The 23,371-nt window shown below is 41.1% G+C and overlaps 1 protein-coding gene across 2 annotated transcripts; it reads right to left on the minus strand.

Moving 5' to 3' along the window:
* Positions 1-500: 500 nt before the first annotated feature.
* LOC117469335 (pyruvate dehydrogenase (acetyl-transferring) kinase isozyme 2, mitochondrial-like) lies at positions 501-13,709 on the minus strand. Of its 2 annotated transcripts, none has more exons than XM_034113762.1 (11): positions 13,487-13,709; positions 11,832-11,973; positions 6,976-7,047; positions 6,618-6,805; positions 6,313-6,402; positions 5,081-5,158; positions 4,885-4,961; positions 4,353-4,451; positions 2,989-3,100; positions 2,620-2,733; positions 501-2,043 (listed from the first exon to the last, which is right to left on the minus strand). In XM_034113762.1, the coding sequence occupies exons 1-10, from the start codon at positions 13,614-13,616 to the stop codon at positions 2,639-2,641; spliced, it is 1,083 nt and encodes a 360-aa protein (XP_033969653.1). In that variant the 5' UTR covers positions 13,617-13,709; the 3' UTR covers positions 501-2,043; positions 2,620-2,638. The 2 variants fall into 2 exon arrangements, with proteins under 2 accessions (XP_033969653.1, XP_033969654.1); XM_034113763.1 differs by having other exon boundaries at positions 2,989-3,095; positions 4,349-4,451.
* Positions 13,710-23,371: the final 9,662 nt, after the last annotated feature.

Consider the following 23,371-nt stretch of genomic DNA (forward strand, 5'->3'; position numbering starts at 1 on the left):
TTAAGGGTAAACTTGTGTTTACTGTTTATGAATGATTTCTAGTTTATAAAATAGTGTACTCATGTGCAATGCATTGGTATCGTGTTGCTGCACCATAAAATGTCCCTAACTCTGGATCTTAAAGTGTATCTAACCTAATGTCTTCTTCAGTTTTTCACGGTAGATGTTGATTGACCTGTTTCACCTGTCAATCACACGACAGCTGTACTTTCTCTTTGACTTCAGCTGGGACAAGTTGATCTCTCACATTCAGACACACCCACACACACACCCACCCCCCCACACACACACACTCACACACACTCACAGAGTACGTGATATTCTGAGTTTCAACAAACCCACCCTGCCTTGTGTCCAAAGTCCTTGCATAGACCTCTGTGTGAGCTGCTCCAGGTCATCCTCACTGGGAAAACATGACTACATCTTGTGTTATACAACTCAGAGCCTGATTCCACCCACTCTCAATAGGGCACATGGGAGATTCATTAACTTCAGGATAATTTATTTTCATATATTTTTTAATAAAAATAGAAGCCCTTCAATATGAAATCTTCACTTCAAATACACATTAGAATATAGACACTTCAATTGAGGCATGACACAATGTCAAAGTCACACATAACTGTGTTTACATAAAGTAAATCAAACAAATGAACAGTATATTGGATGGATATTACTTTCATACACAGTCAAACACAGTCATTGCAGTTTGGACCCTGCAGGTCTTGGAAAACAAATGTTTATCAGAACTAATTAATGGATAACCATCACTGTCAACAGAAGACAGACAAGCTTATGTAACTCTTTGTCAAAGTCTAACCAAGTGATCCTTGATCCCTCTTTAATACCAGTAACTGAGCACATCTGTTCACAAAACAGGAACTCAAGAGAGGATTTACTTATTGGCATTTGTACAAGACCAGAAAAGTCAAACAGTATAAGATTGCATAGAATTCCCATTAACTGATTCCTACTTACAGCAGGCACAAAGAGGAACGGGAAATGGTTATTGCATCAAAAAGCAAAAAGCTAACTCCACATGTCAACAAGTCAACATGCAGAAGCCCTTTTTGGCTCTGAGGAAGGCCCTAAGTGGCATCAAACCATAAAGCTGCCTTAACATGATCCGCCATTTGTTCTTTGCTCACCAATAAGTAGGGCGCGGAACAGCCTTGCGGTGACAACAGGTAGATGTTTTGTTTCTATGGTTACGGTGCTGCACACAGCTGTTATCTAATTTTGTGATGCATCAAAAGGCTTCAAGGTCAAAGTTAAAAAAAATTGAACTTTGAGCGACAGCTTTTCACGAGTGATGCACACCGAAGGAATTTTTTCGCATAGTCGGCTGTATTGCTCTGTCCATAGGAAAAAAACTGCAACGTCAGCATAGAGCCATTTTACGGTTGAGCATGTGAGGGCAGCTTTAGACTTAATTGGCACAGAACCACCTTTAGAACCTTCAATAATAGCTATAATTTTGGTAAATGTGTTCATAAATCCCAATTGGTCAGGTAATATCCACAGTTGCATATGTTCTACAAATTGTTCAGCCCGACCACCAGTTCAGCTCTACAACGAGCTCTCACTTCCTGGATTACTACTACTGCATCTTTGAAGATCGGCCATCTTGACTCAGAATGTCAACATTCGCTTCCTCTATCTAAAGCACACGTGTAGAGAAGAAGTAGATGCTGGTTTCAATCGAGGAAGTTCCCAATCAACCAGGATGCCGATGCGCTGCCTTGTCTTCGATACCCAAGGACACTTTTGGACACTTTAGCAAGTCCTCGTCCACCCAAGGCCTGGTAGTTCTGGTCCCACAATGCCCTGCCTCCTATAGACCTGTTGTGGTCAGTTAGTGAGGGTTTGAGTCAGATATCATGTCAGCTCATGTCTGGATCACTTCTCTGCGCGGTACACAGTCAGGTCCAGAGGCTCCCTGGAGGGAACGCACCAATCGTCCGCCTCCAGGCTCAGCTTGTAGTGACGCAGAGCGGTCTTGTTAAAAACGGGAAGTCTCTCCACTGAGTCCGTGGACAATGCCTGTAGAAAGACAGGCAATTAATTTTAATACAGGTATGATATACTGCATATGGGGTTTTTCTGCATTCATGTAGGCCTCAACTTGTTCTATAGCTGCGGCTGCCAAATTGAATTTATTGAAATCTCCAATATCAACGTAAGAGCTTGTGCCTCTTCGGGGGGTGCTAACACTTAACCATAAACTTTATCCTTTACTTTCTCCGTCTTTATATGTAGATATTACTTTTCTCCTTTAATCTCCGCTCCTTTTCTCCGTCACGTTGTTTCCATAGCAACAACAACTTCCTGTCAACAGCGCTAACTCTCCTTCAAAATAAAAGCATGTCCATACAAAATAGGAAGCCAAGCCAAATTACACTTAAGACATATACAACTGCAACGAAAGTAACAAACACAATATCCTTTTCAATTTCAAAGAACATCAATTGGGTTATTTACATTAACAAATAACTATAAAACAACAATACTGCAGAATAACAAAATGAATGCCTTGAATAAACCGAAATACACGTGTTGAAGCACGTGAATATTCGCTGCTGATTACTTTCAGTACATGTGTGTGATATGATATCTTACCTTCAGGTGAACCACTGCGTCAGTGCCGCTGCCCTCCATAGAGTAGAGCTGTAGGTCTCCCTGGAAGTAGCGAGTGTAGAGACGAGAGATGGGCAGACCATAGCCGAACCCTGCCTACACACACACACAGGGGCGCCGTAAGGGGGTGAAAAGTTAGGACGATTCTAAGGGCCGTGACTGACAGGGGCCCAAATAATTTTAGAACATTAAGAAAAAAATGTTTAAGTGACCAATGTGATATCTTCTCATGGGGCCCAAAATCCTTGGCGGCGCCCCTGCACACACACACACACACACGCACACGCACACGCACACGCACACACACACAGACAGAATTTATCATGTTAGCATTGTGTTTGAGCTGCTTACCAGTGGGGCTCTGTGTTTGTCTCCGATGGAGGGTCTGGGAGCGGTGGAGTACATGTAGCTGAAGAGATGCTCTGTCTTCCTGAAGGGAACGCCCCCCCCCTCTGTCACTCATCTGGAGAGAGAGAGAGAGATGAAGAGGTTAACACAGAAGCCATGATGGAAGTGAAACAAACACTAAACTGTAAAAAGAGCGGTGCATTGATTAGGTATTACAGAAAATAAGATCTCTAGCAAGCACACGTTCATGATGCTAACACGTGTTTAGACCTTTTTTTGGGGAATCTAACCAAATACTCATTCATCAAAAACACATTGACTTTGAGACAAGAAAGCCCGGAAGTGCTAAAATGCTAACTAGCTCCCAGGTTTAGCACACTTTATAGAGTTAATCCTGCCTTAAGTTGGATGCATGATGTGACAGAAGACAATTATGTCATGAATGGACTTGTTATATGGATAGATGGTGATCCTTTGATGATAAAGGGTTATGTAACCTGATTAATAAGCAGCTGAACAGTTTTAGTCAGGAGAACAAGAACAACGGGACATAGGGTAAAAGCAGGTCATTCAGAACGGGGAGGAAAAGAAAGCAGTCATTCTACTCTCTCTTTAAATAGCTCTTTGAACAATCATCACATAATCTCCTTGGACGATGTATGAGTTACATACTTGAGCCAGCTCTGTTTTTATTCTTAGCAAAGAATCTGGGGACTTTAACAAATACCTTTCTTTTTCTTTCATCTTGTGAGGTTGTAGAAAACTGTTTGCTAAGGCATTTTGGGGTTTACAGGCTCTTATTTGATATTTCCATGCTCCTAAATCCTGGCTTGAACAGGTTTTAGTTCTGGTGCAACATCCCGGAGAACGTTCCAAAGACAGATTAAACTCACACTTGTGAAGCTCATAAATCCAGAGCATTAGGTTTGATATAAATTAGGTAACTTGCATTTTACCTGAAACAACAGCCTAACAAAGAGTTCAAAAGCCATCGTAATCATATCCTGTTTTTTCTTATAATGAAGTTTCAATATGGACTATCAATAAATACAGACGCTTATATTGAATGCATAATATAAACATATTTTGCCTGTAGAAATGGTTCCTGTGCCTTTAAGAAGGACACAGTACAAAGTATAAATAAAGAATTATATAAACAGGTGAAATCTGGGTTCCTTTATCAAGCAAATCAGACTCTGGTTGCACCATAAATAAAGTAAAAAACGTGATTCCAAAATGTGTAGAACATAAAACTCTGTAACATTGCCAAAATGTTGTTATCAATACGGAAGCTGCGTTTATTTCATGTTGCTCATGTAAATTAGACACATTTGACAATTAAGGAGTTTTTTTCTACACGTACTCACCTTGATTGACAGGTCCTCTCCTCCAAGTGCGACGATGACTTTGATGGGGGGGAGGGTCCTGCTGGCCTCGTGGTTCTCAATGGTTGCTCTCATGGCGTTCTACAGAGAACAGGGAGGTGTAGATGATATCAAAGAAGGTTCCATTTATCCTAAAATCAATGCCGAACCTATTGATTGTGTCGGTAAATTCACTCTTGTAATATACATACATTCGGGATAAATGTTTGATAAGTGTTTTCATTCATTTCTGTGAAAATAACCTGCAATTATGTCAATATGATGTCATCAAGGTTATCTTGATGATACATTTTTGACTAAAAGCCTTTTACAACCTGAGTGTTAAGCTGCATTTGGGAAATCTAGTATCCAGTGGTGGCTCTGCTAGTACAATTTTAACCAGTTAAAAAATCTCTCTCTCTTAAATTTGTATAAACACAAATACTAAATCACTGGACTGGCGCTGTTATTGAGCAGGCTTATATCCTTTATCCTATAGTGATTTTTATTTTGTTCCTGCAGTTATATTCATTACCTTGAAGAGTTCAAACAGTATGTGGTACAGGTGCGATGGGACGTATGAGATTTGGATGGCCTCTCTGGTGTTGTTGGCTAGGGGAGGAGAAAACAGTAAACTCACTATGCACACACACACACACACACACACACACACACACACACACATCAGCCATGGAGAATGTGAATGTGTGTGTTAGGTGTGTGTGTCTCACCGTTTATCTGCGTCAGCTCCAGCTCCGGGGCTCCCAGGTAATACTGCTCACACAGCAGCTTAGCACTCTCATAGGCGTCTGGAGACACAGAGAGCAAAACAAAGATACTCCTCTGCACGTATGGAGATAATAAAACTGACATAAAGATAACTAGATATGATAGGTACCTAATATAATGAAAATAAAAGGTTATCATTATAAACGGATCCCACCCATCTGCTGTCACTGTTTCTGTTCAAACACTGCTCCAATTATCAACCTGCTATCTTTATTGATGTAAGTGCTTGACTCCTTAACATGATATATGCATTGTGATCAACTCAATTGTTCAGAAAATGATTGCTTACTTTAATAGAACAACAAAACAAACAGAAACCTTTTCTTTCAATCTTCAAAGTGTACTATTTTGGCAACAGCATGCAATACCCTGCAGTGTTTTGTTGGGCCTTTGGTAGAGTGGATACAGGAATGAGTTAGCATTTGAGCTCCTCTGGATGCCTGTAATAAGGTCTGTGGTTAACATGAACTCAACATATGTTCACGTTTTGTTCTACGACACAAAATACGTGAGTAAATACCCCACTGGGGGACGTCTGAAGCTTCTGTGTCTTAAATTCAGCGGTTGCTAACAAGTGGCTAAATCAGACAAATAAACGTCATCACACTGGACATTAGCCGCTTTTAGTTTAGCGTTTGCGAGGGGATTTCAAGCCACTGAACATTAATACATCGCACTGCAATTGTTTTATTATTAAAGATAGATTAAAGTACATAAAATGGTACTGTATTGGTTCAGAGGTGAATCATATCTAATCCCAGACAGTGAACATACAAAACCCAACAGCAAAATTAATCAATATTAGATTTAGGGTTTCAATAAGGAAGAGAGCATATGTTATAGTTGGGGAAAAGATTATTAAGAATTAAACTGCCAACCGATACAATGCAGTGAATCTGGACGATTCTGGGGTCAGGGCTTGAGGGTTTTTCCCACTTTGCCTTGGTATATAAACTTGCAACTACCAAATAAAGTGCATTAGTCTTTAACTTCTCTAATTGTGACTTTTTTTTCAACTGTACTGGATATTCTACACTGTATATGTGATTAACTGAGTCAGATGCCATATCCACATGTTCTAAATCAATTAGTATCATGTGACTGATGTAATTACGGGCAGCTGACATAATTCTAATGACCAACAGCAACAGCCCCTCTCTCTCCTTCTTCTTACCTCGCGCCACCTCAGGCACGTCACACATGGAATCAATACAGCCAATGGTGTTGGGGTGGGCGGGGTTTGTGTTGCCGTTGAAGACGAGAGCTGCAAAGGGGTAGAGAAAGAGAAAAAAGTTATTACCCATGCCACAAATACCACTAGTAAAAGTAATTAACATATTCTGTGTGTTCATCGATGTTTTTGTCATGTGATCAGGGGTGGTCATAACATACAATCTGTGTGTGTGTGTGTGTGTGTGTGTGTGTGTGTGTGTGTGTGTGTGTGTGTGTGTGTGTGTGTGTGTGTGTGTGGCCGCTCACTGTGCTGGTTGATGAGCATGCGGATGGAGATGCGGCTGGTGTAGAAGCGGTCCAGGAAGTACTGGATGTTGTGGTCAGTGACGGGGTCCTGCTGGTGGAAAGTGTCTTTGTACTCAGCGATCCCCTGGGCCATGGTGGGGACCACCTCGTTGTGCCGGTTCCTGATACTCTCCAAGACCTCCACAAACCTGGGATTGGTGGGGGAAGGATGGCCACAAGAATAGGGCAGGAAGGAAGGACAGGAGGAGAAGAAGAAGGCAGGTATTTGGTTGGAGAAGAAGAAGAGAGTGGAAGCAATCGTCCAGATGTGTCCTGTTGTGCTTGTGTTTGTTCTTTCAGATAAGTGTGCTACACTCACATTTCAAGGACGCTTTGGTCATCGGGGTTCTTGTCCAGAAACTCCAGGATCTCCAACAGGCTCTGGATGTACCTGAGAGAACAAAAACACATGGATATAGTCACAGGAGATAATGGTAGATACAGATTTAGGAAATATATAAGAACTGCTATGTAATCTTATTTATACAGTATACAATTTTGTTTTGATAAAGGGCAGATTTTTGTGAATGAGTGACGTCAGGCTCCACCTGTCCAGATTGGCTGGTCGAAATTGTGAGTCGAGAGAATAAATCTTTTTTGTTTGGTTTGTTAAAGGTGGGGTAGGTAATTTTGGAGAAACCAGCTCGAGATCGCTAGAATTTGAAAATACACAGCCGGAAGAAATCTGCCACTTCCTTACAGAGCCCCTCCTCCAACACACACGAACGTGCACATGACCAATGAGGGCACGAGATAAGTTTGTGCACAGATGGAAGGCTGACAGGCAGGTAGGCCATCCAATTATTTTAGCCGGGCCGGCTAAAATGATTGGTCGTGCTTTTTACAGTACTACTGCTTCCACAGATGAACATTTTTTTATGGATTTTTTGTCAAAGCACTTCAGATATTCATTGCTATCGGGATGTTAAGAGCATTCCATGGAATATAACAAAAAGTGTATCTCGAGCTGGTTTCTCAAACTTACCTACCCCACCTTTAAGTAGATATCTTAATAACATCTTAATTTGTGCTTTTTGGGAAATGTGTGCTGGACCCCCTCATCTAACCTCATGTGGGCTTGGGTTGGATAAGGTCTGTGGTTAACACAAGATAAGAGATGTTTTTTAATATATGTCAATATAGCCTACTTGATAAGTCGCTCGTAAAACACAGGAGGTATGGAAACTAAGAACACCATATGTGGTAAATTGTACAGCTAATATAACACAACACATTAGTTGTATTTCCTTTAACTGGTGGATTATGGATATATATATAGTTGCTGATCGACAGCTGGAACACAAACCACCAAATACAACAAAATAGATCCAGTCGTCATGACTCCACTCCGGAGGGATTCCCCGATCATTTCTTACAGTTTCTCATCAAGGGGGTGTCTCCTGTCCCCGGGACAAACACACTGCCTGAGGAAGGCTATGTGTATTTTCTTTGTCATTAACCTTTTTCGGACCACTTATTTATTTATTTAGGTGACGATCCGACCTCCATGCTGCTACTCTGGTTCAAACTGCATCCACCAAACAATATGATTTATCTCCACCTCCCCAAAATAACCTAAGTCTGACACTGTGGGTGTTTCTCAATCTCGAGTAAAGCTGCTCCAGAGCCACTATTTCAAGCATACTACGTCATCGAGTGCCGCCGAAGTATTGTTCCAATGTCCAGCATACTTGGAATTCTACCGAGCCCGGCGTACTTCGTTTGGAGTAGAGATGGGTGAGTCCTGATTCATCCGGATCATTAATCCGGATCCTAGTAATGAGCTGGTCGTGACGAGTCTCCCCTCTCCATTAACCCGAGTCCTTTGAGTCCTACACCTGGTGACGTACAAATTAAAACTATAAATTGCGTCACTCGCTACTCTCCTTATAACATGTAAAATCACATTACAACGTACCCCAGTCCATCTGCCTAGCCTTTAGCAAGTAGGATAGCTGCCAGAAGTGATCGTTTGGCTCAGGGGACGCGGATCAGTGAAACTTCCTGCAGACTCGTGCGGACTCAGAGCCATAACCGTAGCAGATCCAGAGATCCAGGCAGACTCATCATGCACGAGTCAACAGCAGACTCAGATTTCGCAAATCCTGACTCACTGAATCAAGGGAACTTCCTTCACTTCCTGCAGACTTGTAAGTCGTGTGGACTCAGAGCCGTAACCGATCCAGCAGATCCAGAGATCCAGACCATACATCCATGATCCAGACTCGTCATGCACGAGCATAGCAGCGGGAACTGGGAAGTCATTTTACTTAGGGGGTGCGGACAAAAGTGGGGAGAGATTTCAACAACAGTAACATGACGTTTTTCAAATCCACACCATTCGCAGCCCCGCCTCCAGCACCCCTACTTGTGCACGAGTCAACAGCAGACTCAGAGATTCGCAAATCCTGACTCACTGTGCAAAACACAGCAGACTCGTGCGGACTCAGAGCCTTAACCGTATAGCAGCAGATCCAGAGATCCAGCAGACTCGTCCTCATGCACGAGTCAACAGCAGACTCAGATTCGCCAAATCACAAAATAACCCTTTTTTTGTGATCAACATTTTTTATTAAAGCAAAATACACTGTGTAGCGGAGGTTAATATAACGTTAGTTTAATATGCTCGTGAAATGCAACAACTTTTCGGTTTCACCGGTAGGATTTATACGCTCTTGGTAATGCTGACTCATATGACTCAAAGGACTCGTATGATCCGGATCTCTTCAACGACTGACTCAGAAGACTCCGAGTCCGTAAAAGGATCCGGATTTGCCGTCTCTAGTTTGGAGACATTTCGAGGCTGCACATGTGTAGACTCCGCGGTCTTAAAATCCCCACAATGCTTTGCGCATGGACCAATTTCCCCAAATCAGTGACGGAAAATGTAAGGCGGGGCCTCTCATATGACGCACACCTGCACACTTGCTAGCGTGTTCCACTCTTCGTTTTCCAAATGCCAGGAAGTATTCTTGCCTTGCTTCTGAAGCAAGATGCTCGGCAGACATGTGCTACCAAGCAAGCGTACTCGGGGTGTTTCTCAATCGCGAATTGTGGGGATTTTAAGACCGCGGAGTCTACACATGTGCAGCCTCGAAATTTCTCGCTACGAAGTACGCCGGGCTCGGTAGATTTCCAAGTATGCTGGAGATTGGAACAGTACTTCGGCGGCACTCGATGACGTAGTATGCTTGAAATAGTGGCTCTGAAGCAGCTTTACTCGCGATTGAGAAACACCCCCTGTGTGAGATGTCTGATGTTCTGTCGTCATTTCCTGCGATCTTCTTCATGCAGTCAGTCAAAATGAATGAATGGGCGTTTCTTTGACTATTTCTAGGCAAATATGGGCGTTACGTGAAGCCCGCAAAAGCTGCGCCGCATTTCGAGTTGATTGTGATTTATAAAGGGAAACTGGCGTAGGATGTGCCGTACGCAAGTCCTGTGCCGGTACGCAGTCTTTTATGAATCGGAAAGTGTCGGTGCGTATTTATTTGCTTTGTCCTACGTAAGCAACCTTCCCACGCCAATCCTACGCAAAGCTTTACAAATGAGGCCCCAGAACGCCACTCCGGGACTTCAGACATTTTAGTCTTTAGTTGAAAGCCCAGTGGCGATCTGTTCATCTGTCACACTGATCAGACAGTCAATAACTTTGTTGTTATTAGCATCTGGTTAGCTAGCTATGCTAACGAATATAAGAAGCTTTTTCTATAACCAGTGAGGTAAAGGCACATCTTTATATGATCATTATAGTTATCAAAAAATAAGAGAATAAAGTAAACAGGTATAAAATACTATATGACAGTAAAAAAAGTTGTTATTAATAAACAAGAATACAGTTTGAAAGGAGAGTGATTTGTAAAATATCCATAAAGAAAAAGTAAATCTGCTTACAGGTCTGTTTCATATGGGTGTTGAGAGATGTATCCATAGATCTCCTAATGTTGCTCTCAAAGTGCACCAGATTGATGCTTTTAACTTCAACCTTTAAAAAAAATCTTCCTGGGGGAGCATGCCCCCCGGACCCCCCTAGAGGAGGTTAGGTCCCCCCCCACTTAAATCATGTTCACATGGATAGGATACTAAATACATTTGCACACATCTTGTGTCCATATCTTTCTGTTTTGGTGGTCATGCCACAACTGTGCACGTGCATGCATACGCGAGTCATGGTAAGATATCTGGATTAAGAGGTTGCTTTTTCTTTGCACAACATGAAAGAAAGGCCAAATGAATGGGCTGTGATTTTAGTATTTTAAAGCAGAGGTCAATCATTTGTACGGCCCTCGGAGGATGTTGTAAAAGTTGAAATGGCCCTTGAGAGGAAAAAGGTTCCCCACCCCTGTTCTAGACTAACCTCCCAAAAACACTTTCTAAAGTTCCAACCTTTTTTTACTATCAAAGATCCTCTCCGTAAGAGTGTCTCTTAAATTAACAGAATACAATTGGTGGATATCTTCGATGAATGCCGCTGAAAGTTACTTTTCTATCACTGTGTTCCTCGTGATCATAACGTACTGTTCCCCTCAGCTGCAAGTTACAACAAGCAGGCAGCCCCAGGAAGGGAAGAAGAAGAAAGGCGGGGGTAGGAGGAGGAACTGGGACAAAGTTCAGCCAGCTCTGTAATGTAATACCTGATTAGAAATGGCCCTTAGTGCAGTGTTGGACTATTCATAGCAATCAGATTAAAAGCCCTGCAACTGTTAACAATGGCCTACTCGGCAAAAAAAAAAGGGAAGGCTTTAAAAGAGATTCACCAGGAATCTGCATACCTGAAGGGAATATCTCAAAAGGCGGAATGTTGTCTTGCCATAAAAAACTGCACATATTTATTTTATTTGTATAGGTATATCTATATTTCATGTAAATATTGCTATATTATAATGTTATTATAATTTTCTTAAAGTTGATTTGGTCCTTTTCTTACAATGTATCTTCTTTGACTGTGTTTATATGCACCATATACACAAAGGCAATTTCCACGTATGTGTCAACTTGGCAATAAACCTGATTCTGATGTTAAATGTACTCTGCTACTTGTAGATGTTGTTCTAAGCCTCTTTTAGTTTGTTTCCTGTGCAGGACTGCAGTGTCAGGTCAGTCAGTAAACCAGTCAGTCAATCAGTCACCAGGTAATCAGACATGAGTCCATCAGTGATGCGGGGTCTTCCTCACCAGCTGTGCATCAGCTGGACGGAGGGCATGGCCAGCAGGCGCTCCGGCAGCAGGTTGATCTCTTTCATGATGTTGGACAGACGGACAGGAAGCTCCTGGCGAAGGAAGACAAACGAAGTGCGTTCACAGGCGTTGGTCGACCCTTGAAACAGGACAGAAGAGGGTTACAATTCAATGTAAAAGGACATGAAACCAGTTGTTACTGGTTTGACACAATAATCTAAAGTCAAGGTCAATGAAAGCAGGAATGAGTCTTTAACCCAGAAATGAGTTCACATTTTGGCTCAAGGTTCTCTCATCTCAAAGTCAATGGTTCTTTGAATGAGTTTGTAGATTCCCAAAATATGCAAGATTATAAAAATGTTCACATTTTGTTCTACAACATATAATATGTCATTAAACCTGTACTGGTGAATGACTGGAGCTTCTACGTGTCTTACAAATATATCATAAACGTGTGTTCGCCACAGATCTTAATTTTAGCAACATTTGAAACTTGAATAAAAAAATCCCATTCCTTTAAGTAGAAAGAGTTCCCTTGTGACGCTAACTCCTGGTCGCCCTACAAAGAAATCGCCATCACTGCAACTGTCTTAAACGTTTTTAATGGTACTTTCAACCATCTCCCCGACTGTTCCAGCTAATTGAGATGGTTCCATTTTCATCAAGTGACATACAATAGTAGAGAATTTCTGCCTTGAGAGAACAAGTGGTCGTACATTGGGGGGTGAAGTCCAGCTGCAGATGAGGGATGTGAGATGTGCTTAAAGGTTCTTTGAAACACTGAACCAAGTCAACCAAGGTCAAGAATGACCCAATTAATTATGGATTGAATCATTTTGAAAAAATAAAAATCACAACAAAACTAAAATACTGTACAAAAATTACAAGGGGGGTTTGTTCAGAAAAATCAGCGCCCTTCTGATAAGGATTAATGCTTTTCTCCAACCAAACTTCCTCTAGACTTAATGTAGTCGTGTACCCAAGTTTGAAACGTAAAATAAACATCTTAAGGGAACTTCTATTCTGTGCCTTTGAGGTAAACAAGAACAAAAACCTGATACAGAGACAGAAATGTGTTGCAAGGGAAAGCTGTCTATATAGTTAACTTTTATTTGTTGGGAAATTATGGCTAAAACTGTGTGAATTTACAACAAAACAAAAAAGACACTCCTGTACACTTAAAAAAAAAGGCCATCAGAACTCAGCCAAACATCCAGAAAAAAATCCTTGTTTGTCATGTCATCAACATGAACTAACACAAGCAGCATGTCAGCAGCATGACATCCTAACACTCTGAGGTCACAACTTGTTTTGCTCCAGTGAGGAAGAGGAGGTGAATCTTTCCTGCTGACTACTGTAAAACACATTGCATAGATTGCAGCAGAAAAAATCATTTCAGCCTCAGAGATTATGCAATGCAATGCTCCAATCCTGATCGTGTGGAAGATGTAAATAGAACGACACATTTCAATTTAAATTAGAACGAAATAATAGAAAAAATGCATAGACTACTAACATACATAAAAAGATGAATACATAAACATACTAAAGTGATCACGCTAGAATAAATGGTTTACGATTGCACAGACAAAATGCACTTCTTTAACTTTTAAATCAATTACAAATATGTAAACACTGTGGTAAACACTCACCGAAATCCAGGAACTGCTTCATGGACAGAGGAGAAGGGGAGAACTTGGAGAAGTGGTCGATGTGTTTGGGCACGTTAGCACGCGCTGCAGTCTTTATCAGAGACTGAACAAACTTAATTTTACTCGTCATCTTCAAACGCTGCCAAATTAACAAATAGGAAAAATAAAATGTAATTCAAAGTCCGTTAATAGTGACACTAGAGCAGAGTAGTCCGGGGGAAGCTTTTCCACACTGCAGCTCCTCACTGCTACTTAATAGAGAGCTCAGCCAATGGGAGAGCGAGGTGGGCGGCCGCCAGCCAATTGCATTCGGGGAAGGATAGTAAACAAGGAGGCACGCTGATTGTGTGTGCGTGTGTGTGTACGTGTGCTTACATAACGTTTCCTCTGTTATAACAGTAAACAGATAATCACATTACCACACACACTATCTCTGCGCGTGCACTATAGAGGTGAAATAAGTTATCACATTGAGTTACTCAGGGTTAAAAGAAGTACTGAGATTCATTACTAAAGTACAAATATTAGGGTGTTAAAATATACTTAAAGGTGGGGTATGTAATTTATTTCAGAAACACTTTTTGTTATATTCCATGGAATGTTCTTCACATCCCGATAGCAATGAATACATTACATCATGCTTTGACAATAAATACATAAAAAAATTTCATCTGTGGAAGCCGTGGCGCTGTATAAAGCACGACCAATCATTTTAGCTGGCCCGGCTAAAATAACTGGATGGCCTACCTGCCTGTCAGCCTTCCATCTCCTGCACAAACTTATCTCGTGCCCTCATTGGTCATGTGCGCGTTCGTGTGTGTTGGAGGAGGGGCTCTATAAGGAAGTGGCAGATTTTTTCCAGTTGTATTTTCAAATTCTAGCGCACTCAGGAGCTGGTTTCTCCAAAATTACCTACCCCACCTTTAAAGTACAAAAAGTAAAAAGTACTCATTGTGTAAAATGGCCCATTTCAGAATAATATAAAGTACAGAAGTATTATCAGCTTAAGGTACTTTAAGTATCAAAAGTAAGTAAAAATACTCATTATACAGAATGGATATTTTCAAAGTTTTTTTTTGTACATCTAAGAGCACTTTAGTATTGTAGTTGGTCAATGTTCACCAAATGTAGATATTAAAAATACTGAGTAGATTAGAACTACAATACGGCATATACCATATAAGCATATATTTGTTTTACAAAGTAACTATACGTTTTAAACTTAAAGTATGATACTCGCCTCTGAAATGTAGTGGAGTAGAATTATAAAGTAGCAATAACTGGAAATACTCAAGTACAGTACAAATATTTCAAAAAAGTACTTAAGTACAATACTTGAGTTAATGTACTTACTTTCCACCACTGGTGCTACTAGTAAAAGCAGCAATGCTAAGTTTGGAAAACACTCTGTTCAGTAAAAGTCCTGCATTCAAAATCTTACTTTAGTAAAAGTAGTCTGCAAAAGTAGTGACACTGCCACACAAATTATCTATAAATTGTAAATTAAATCAGTCCCGGTAGACCCTTATGGGACACCATTCTGTATGGTTCAAACTTTAGTTAATACGCCAAATACTTGTTTAAAACAGACCATTTAACATTCAGATTGGCGGAGTTATGACATGGGGGGTGGGGGTTCCAAGGGAGAAGCCATTCTGAAGGGGTGGGTTTTGAGGGCTTCTTTGAAGGATGATAGGGTGGTTGATTGTCTGATGTGTATAGGGAGAGCGTTCCAGAAGGATGGAGCAGCAGCAGAGAAGACCCTGCATCTGAGCCTGTCCCAGCGTCCGACAACAACATTACAAGAACATTATAAACATTTTAGATCTTCCAGAAATGTATAAACATTTTACATTTTCTCGCACTGTCCCCCTCGCACCTGCACGCCGGAGGAGGGACTAAACAGAGACATAACCTCACATTACAGTGTATAGTGCAGAACTACAATTATCTACCAGCAAAATGGCCAAAAGATATTCTGCTCAGAGAGCCTTGGAGCTAATGGATGAGAGTGAGTGGAATGCATTAGAAGAACACGGTGAAGTGGAACAGGAAGACATTTCTGAAGATAAGGATAATGTGGAGGTAAACTCAGAATTTGACAGCGAATTGGAAGATGAACTTGACTCAGAGCCAGCTGCTGGAAGACCCCCACAGTCAGCCGCTGAAGGATCCCCACAGCCAGCTGCTGGAAGACCCCCACAGTCAGCCGCTAAAGGATCCCCACAGCCAGCTGCTGGAAGACTCCAAGACACAGACTACATGCAGCAACTGCAACATTTACATCTGTGCTATACACACGAAGAAGTTCTGTACATCATGTGTTTCCTAAACGGACTTGCCCATTGACTCACATGATGTTCTGCAGCGTCACTTCATCAATATATTTTTCGGATATACTGTATTTTATGAATAGTGACTGTTAATTGTTTTTATTTGCTTTGTGTTTATATCTGTTCTATGTCATTTATATGGATGTTTCATCATCTCTATATATTTCACATCCAAATACTTTTGGATGTATGGTTCTTGTGTTTCAATTGCTGTTAAATTGCTTTATTTCCTTCAGGGCTTTGATTAGTATATGACAGATTAAAAATAATAAACATTAATGAAAAAATGTTTCATTTACATTTGTCCTAATTTTGCATGAGCAAAATGTAAACCTAGTTTTTATTACAGTGTATTTTTTTTAACAGAAATTACATTTTTAACACAAAAAACGATGGACACTTCCATTGTTAAATTTGATCTAGCAAAGAGTATTTTCAAAAACTAATCATATATTTCATTTATATTGTTGGGGAATGAGTTAAAGACAATATATATAAGGAATTGTGCATGTTGAATTTAGTTCTGTATTTTTTTTAAACCCTGAAATATGTCCCGGGTCAATTTGACCCGAACATTACCAAAGGGTGCGAAATGTGAACATAACACAAGGGTTAATTTAACTGAGTAAAACATGGACTGAATGCCTGGTTTTATCCATTACTGTTATGCAATCACTAGGAGTCAGTTCATAGAGATGACAGTAGGTGGCGCCAGTTCTCCACTTGGAAATCAGTTGCCCAGGAAGCTGAAGCATGGGGAGTGTTTTTATGTATTTAATAAGACATTTATAACTGAAAAAGCAATATAGTACAAGACAAACAAAAAACAAACAGAAAGAGGAGTGGGAGAGGGATTACAATGTTCATTTTAATTTATGTTGATTTATTTTTATTCTGTGGAATATCAACTGTATATATAACTGTTGATATATTTTGTAATATTTTCAAATTAATCCTTGACCATGATTTTATATATATATATATATATTGTTTATTTTTATTATGACCTCTAAATGTGTGTTTATTTATATTTGTGTATATGTATGTGTATATATATATATATATATATATATATATATATATATATATATATATATATATATATATATATACAGATACATAGACACATCTCTCTGCAATTCTGGTCATGATGGCACATTTTAAGGAAAAATAAGAGGCTATTTTCCTTTTGGCTGATGTAAGTGGAGTAATGGGGTGAACCCTGCGAGCTAGTTCAGGCAGTCAACTCGAGCACTTATGCTGCATTCATACATAACGCCCCTTGCCACTCTACAACCAACCAAACAGAGTCTCCTTAATATGCCGCTCTATTTAACCTGCGGATCTCTCTCCATGCATTGCTTGCTGCTGCTGCGTTCGTGCCTGCTATTGCGTTCACATTGCTACCGCTGCTGTGTTTCATGTCGCTGCTGCTTGCCTGCCCCCCCACCACCCCAGCTTCCATCCCAGCTTCCACCTGTAGGCTCGGGGGTTAGTTATTTAATCATCACTCATTGTGCTATGTATATCTGTGGAGTGATGAGGCCCGAGCCTAGACGCCAAACTCAACTATATGCTGCTTCTAATAAACATGTTAAAGAAACACGTGAGTTGTCTGACTGAAATGTTTTTCTTTTGGACGGAAACTATAATTTATTCAATCTTAATTTTAATTTAAAAATAAAAACATCTATATTGATTCTGACTTTTCTACATCCAACTCACAGGTGTATCATTGCTTTGAGAAAAAAGATGATTAATTTACCCCTTTTAGAAGTGAAGATATAGTCATTTGTTCTGGGCATGTCATTTTCGAGCCTGAAACCTGAAAAACAGGCTCAGGGCTTAACAGGTTGATTATGTTGCTTTTACGTCTGTCTGGTATTCAGCCTAATCCTGGTCCTTTAATGGCATGTAATACCCCGGCGGACTTTAAGAACTTGTCTGGGTTACACATCATCCATGTAAATGCTCGCAGCTTGCTTCCCAAAATGGATATGTTGCGAATTTGGTCAGAGTCAACCAGGGCCGGACTGGGACAATAAATCAGGCCGGGAATTATACACCCAGCCAGGCCACTACCAGTTTTTTTTTGTGCCATTTTTGTGGATTTATTTGTGAATATTTACAGCGTTGCTGCCCATAGTGATAGCCCTATAGTTTAAATCTACTACCCAATAATACACATATGGACAGGGGTTACTATTTAAAACATGTGCAAATCTATTTATGAACCTATTCATGTGAACATATTTTAAGTGGGGGTGGACTTCAAATCCTCTAGGGGGGTCCGGGGGCATGCTCCCCCGGTAAGATTATTTTTTTAATGTTGGAGTTAAATGCATCAATCTGGTGCATTTTGAGGGGAGAATAAAGAGACTAGATCTATGGAAACACCCATATGAAACAGAACTGTATACATTTAAATAATCATAAAATCATAAGAACATGGCCATAACCAATAACATACCATATCCAATATAAAAAAACATTGAAACTTGTTTATTTATTTGTTTTTGGTTCATTTATAGTTGTGAGTGTGTCTGGGCTCCTGAACCAGCCTCACCTCTCTCCCTCCTCTCCCCCCTGCTCCTCTTTGAGGCACCAGCAAAGACTAGTTTTAGCTCTCAACACGTTTTTAAAGTTTATTTTACCTTTTTTCACCTAGTTAACATTTGTTTTTTATTATTCATGCATATTTTACTAATCACTCTCCCCTCAAATGGAAATATGTGTTTACATAAATGGTGACCAAACTGTTTGAGACCCACTGAGGTAACTTAGACTAAGTTATATCTAAACACAGTCCTTTACCTCACCTGAGCTGTAGTTATCAGTCTCTCAGTCTGACAGCAGAGGAATTCTCCCTCCACCTTGTTGTTGAAACAGCTCCTTATATCAGTTAGCGCAGCTAGCTAGCACCAGATGCTAACAACAACAATACACGTAACCGGTGCGCGCGCTCTCTTGCTCGCTCGCGCCACACATACACACACACCCTCCCGAGCTTGAATGACACACAGAGACCAATCGAGGGCTTTATGGCGCGTTTCCACTGCAGCGCGGAGCCCCGTTTAAGAGAGCTGTGACGTCAGCGGCCCGTCTTTGGTTGCGTTTCCACTTGGCCTAGTACCGGCTAGCGGGTCCTAATTCACAGTTTTTCTGGCCCCATAAAATCGTGGTTCTAGGGCCAGGAACAACCAGGCTGAGTCGGGCTGAGTATGCTAAACTAGAGAGAGAATCGCTGGCAAGGGGGCTACAACTACAACAAGATGAACGTATTTGACCGTTATTTAATTGTAATACACGTTTCAAAATGATGCCGAAGTAACAACATACTGATACCGGTTAGTAAAAACCATGAATTAATGCTTTGACAAGTCTGCAGACAGACGGCAGGCGAAAAACCTTTTAAAATGCTTGTTTTCTAAATGGAGATTGGCTAAGCTAACGCAGTATATGCTCCGACCGTCCACACTCACAACAACGGCCTATACAGACATAAATAAACCAGCGACTGTATTCGCCATGACACAGGCAGTCTGTGGTTTGTACTTGTTTAACTTTTGTCTAGTTTCTGAACAGATATGAGGAGCTGTGAGCTCTGAGTGTTAACAGCTAACGGCTGTGTTGTTTTTCTGGGGTTCTCATTGAAGATGACGTCACGGCTCCGCCTACACTGCGTTACTATAGATACTACCCCAGTTCCTAAACTGTAGTGGAAATGCGCCATTAGTGTATGATCTGTATGAAAGTGGCCATGTCGGCAGGCCACATCATGTAGACAGCCAGTCACCCTCTGTGAGGCAGAGTCAGACCCACATTTGCGCAGTGTTGCGTTCACAATACATACATACAAAAAATAAATTCCTCAGGCCAGCAGGCCACTTAACAGGCCAGGCCATCGGGAAACCTCCCAGTCCTCCCGATGGCAACTGGAGCTGATCTAATTATTGTTTCTGAGACTTGGCTTTCAAAGAATATATTGGATAAAGATGTCGGAATTGACGGCTTCAATATTTATCGTTCGGACCGCCCCAGGAAAGGTGGTGGCGTGGCGATTTACTTGAAACATAATCTTGCTGCACAGGTCATCCTCTCCAAATCTGCTATTAAGCAGTTTGAAATCTTAGCACTAAGAATTGATTTATCTGGTGGTCAGTTTTTAACTGTTGTTGGTTGCTATAGGCCCAGGGGCAGGGACGCTTTTTTTCCGATTTTCCGACACACCTAAAATCTGAGTGGCCACCCAAGTGCCAGCCCTAAAATTTGAGGTGGTTAGTCAAAAAGTAGAAGTAACATTTATCTTAATCAAAGCTAATCTTTTACAGTGCTTTGTTATTGCCAAATGTATCAATATTTATTGTGTGATATGTATTGTCTGGGTTGTGTCTCTAATCAATGTTGTTGTTACTCAGCAGCGGGAGAAACCTAGTTACCATAGGTTACAGTTACAAACAAAAGAAGACGTAAAAAGAGAAGAGGAGTTTGAAGAAGATAATGGACGAAGACGCCACAGTAAGTAAACCTACGTTTGCAATGTATCGCGTGAAATGCAGTTATTGGACGATACGTTTGGACTAACAGTAAAAGTAAACTCACTTAGGCAGTATTAAATTGCTGAGGAGACAATCCTAAGCTAACGCTAGCAGTAAAATCGGAAAAAAGCGTCAGTTTTTCTTAATAACTCTATACCTTCTGTGAACTCACATGATGTAGTACCAGCATGTTAATAAAGTGAAGGTTCAGTGTCAATTTCAAAAGAAAATACCACCACCACGTCCCTTGCATGTACTGTATTTTATCTAATGAATAAAGCACCCTGACTAACGTGCTTAGTCAAGTAGACATTGTCATGCCAGTTACTCATTTTGCCTATGCTAAATGCGGTTTTCAGAGTTATCAATGTATACAGTTAATTCAACCAAATGTAACATATACGTCATGATAACAGGCAGCTTCATGGTACACATGTATTTCTTGTTTTATAACTAAATTGAGTAATTTAACAATATTCATTATTATATCTTCAGGGGCAGAAAGTAGACAGGGAGAGAAAAGAGAATAGTGGGGCAGATAACCATAACAGTTGTGCATTTTGTGATACAAGCATCACATTTGGTACACTTGTAGCCAAAGACATATAGAATATTTTTTGATATGGAGGCATCATGGATTTTCAATATGGCGGCCATTTGACAACTGTTTTTGGATCAATTTTTATATTAATGATGGAGATAATGTGATAATGAGGATATAAGTTGAATGTATCTACCATGCATAGCACTTGGGAACTATCATTTGGATGATACCTTTTTCAAGATGGTGGCCAAGATGGCAGCCAATTACCGAAAAATGTTCGTTGCAATATAGCTGCATAGACTCGTCTGATTTGGATGATCTTTGTGTCAATTCATATATTTTTTATGAATCTGAATTCAAATGTATGAACTTCAGAATTGCTCAGAAGCTGCAATTCAAGACTCAAAATATGTGATACTGTCTAACTAGGTCCAGCGCGGGAAAGTCCATTCAGCACTCCCCTTCACAGTAACAGAGAGCTGTGCACTATAAGGCAGCTTTTTTGCACTTGCACTGCCTAACACAACCATTCTTACATTTGCAGGAGACAAGTTCATAGCTGGACTGGCCTGCATCTGGTAGGCATGTACAGAAGGGTGCATAGTAGCCCTCAGATGTCTTAGACCAGCCCCATCTACATGGTGAAGGTAGTTTTGGTGTAGACACCAGCATCTGGCCCCACACATGCCCTCCTTGGTAAACTGCTCTCTTCACATGTTCCTCAAGGGCAGCCTTTGTTGGTGGGATTAACAGCACATTGTGCCTCTTCACAAATAACTTCCTCCTTGCAGTGTTTATTTCTGTGCATGGGCTGGTTCGGTCATAGAGCAGTATAACAAACCTCTCGATCATCGCCATTACCTCCTGTGGTATGTCATCTGGGGCAGAATATAGTAAAACCGCTTCACAATATACTCAGTATTCACATCAAATTTGAGGTGGTCATCGAAAATGGTGCCCAAGTATTTATATGATGTGACAATTTCAACCTTGTCATTGTGTATGATGCACTCCAGAGGAACATCCTTGTGACGTCTAAAATCAATTATAAATTCCTGGGTTTTAGAGACATTTAAATCCAGAAAACTGTCATCACACCAGGAAATAAAATCAGTAAGAGCACACTCGTGGCCTGATTCTGAGCCGCTAAGGAGGGACAAGAGGGCGGTATCATCAGAGAATTTAACCAGGTAGCTGTTGTCTTGCATGCTCCTGCATTTATCAGTGTACATTATAAAAAGTAAGGGCGAAAGAACGCATCCTTGAGGTGAGCCTGTGGAAGTGATGACAGAGTCAGAGAGGCGTCCATTGACAGAGACAGATTACAGTGTCACAGCCCGTCAATGCATGGAACACTGGAAGTGCACGTGCCTTCTCAGGCCCCAGCTCTGCTGCAATTTCATGGGCTGCAAGATATCGAAAACCCTTTCCAGTTCCAAATGCCAGCCAAAGCTCATCTTCTGGCTGGAGACCCTGAGCAACTGCCACAGCCAGCACCACAACATCAGTATCAAAGACCAGCATGAGGAGTTCTAGTTCAAGTACAATAGACCAATACTGAAACTGTGGGATGGTTCCTCTTGCTGGCTGCACCATGCCTCAAACTTCAGAGGAACTCCATCTGTTTGTGTTTGACAATAGTTCTCATAAGCCCGGTGTTGCAGAACATTCAGAGCTGCTGCTGTGATTTGATGGGCTCTCCTTGTGCGCGATACATGTGCTGCTTTGAGGAAGGAGTCGGCTGTCCCTGGAGTTGTGATGTCAGCATGTACAAGCGCTTCAACCCAACCATTTCCCTGCCACCAGTTCCCTAGCATCTTCAGTGCTGCCATCTCAATATGCAGCCCACCAAACATAACAACCAGCTTGTCTTCACCATATCTCTCTGGCCACTTGAACTGGATTTGTTTTGCCAAAGCATACAATGGTTGGTCAAATGTGACCACAGGACTCTGGCCAGGATTCAGCTTTATTGATGACATCAAGAGAATGCTTGATCATGGTCGCAGTGTGAGCGCTTTCCTGAAATAGTGGAAGGAGAGCAGTGCGACTTGTGGGACGAGTGCCTTGTGTCTGTCGGCTAGCATGGAAGGCAGCCCAAGAGGTATTCAATGCATCATCGGCACTGATTTTGTTTTCAACAACCTCCCTTGCATTATCCAACCACTGGTTCTCTTCCGTGGTATTCTGGGTGAAGCCATCTCTGTGTTTCAACCCTGCTTTGTGGGACATGGGACACTTTGATATTGCCAGCGACAGGGGGCACCTCTGTGTAGTACTTTGGCAAGCGGTCAAGGGTTTTGGAAAGCCCACTGAGAACAGGAATGCTTCGGTCAGCCCCTTCACCAACAAAGGTGGGATGCTGGAGCAGAGAGATTGCCGTGCCATGGAAAGAATCCCTGGATATTGTTGAACTTATAGCCTCAATATCACATTATATCCATTGTTAACATGAAAATTGACCTATAAA

This window comes from Trematomus bernacchii, unplaced genomic scaffold (assembly GCF_902827165.1).
Source record: "Trematomus bernacchii unplaced genomic scaffold, fTreBer1.1, whole genome shotgun sequence".
NCBI classification, from domain to species: domain Eukaryota; kingdom Metazoa; phylum Chordata; class Actinopteri; order Perciformes; family Nototheniidae; genus Trematomus; species Trematomus bernacchii.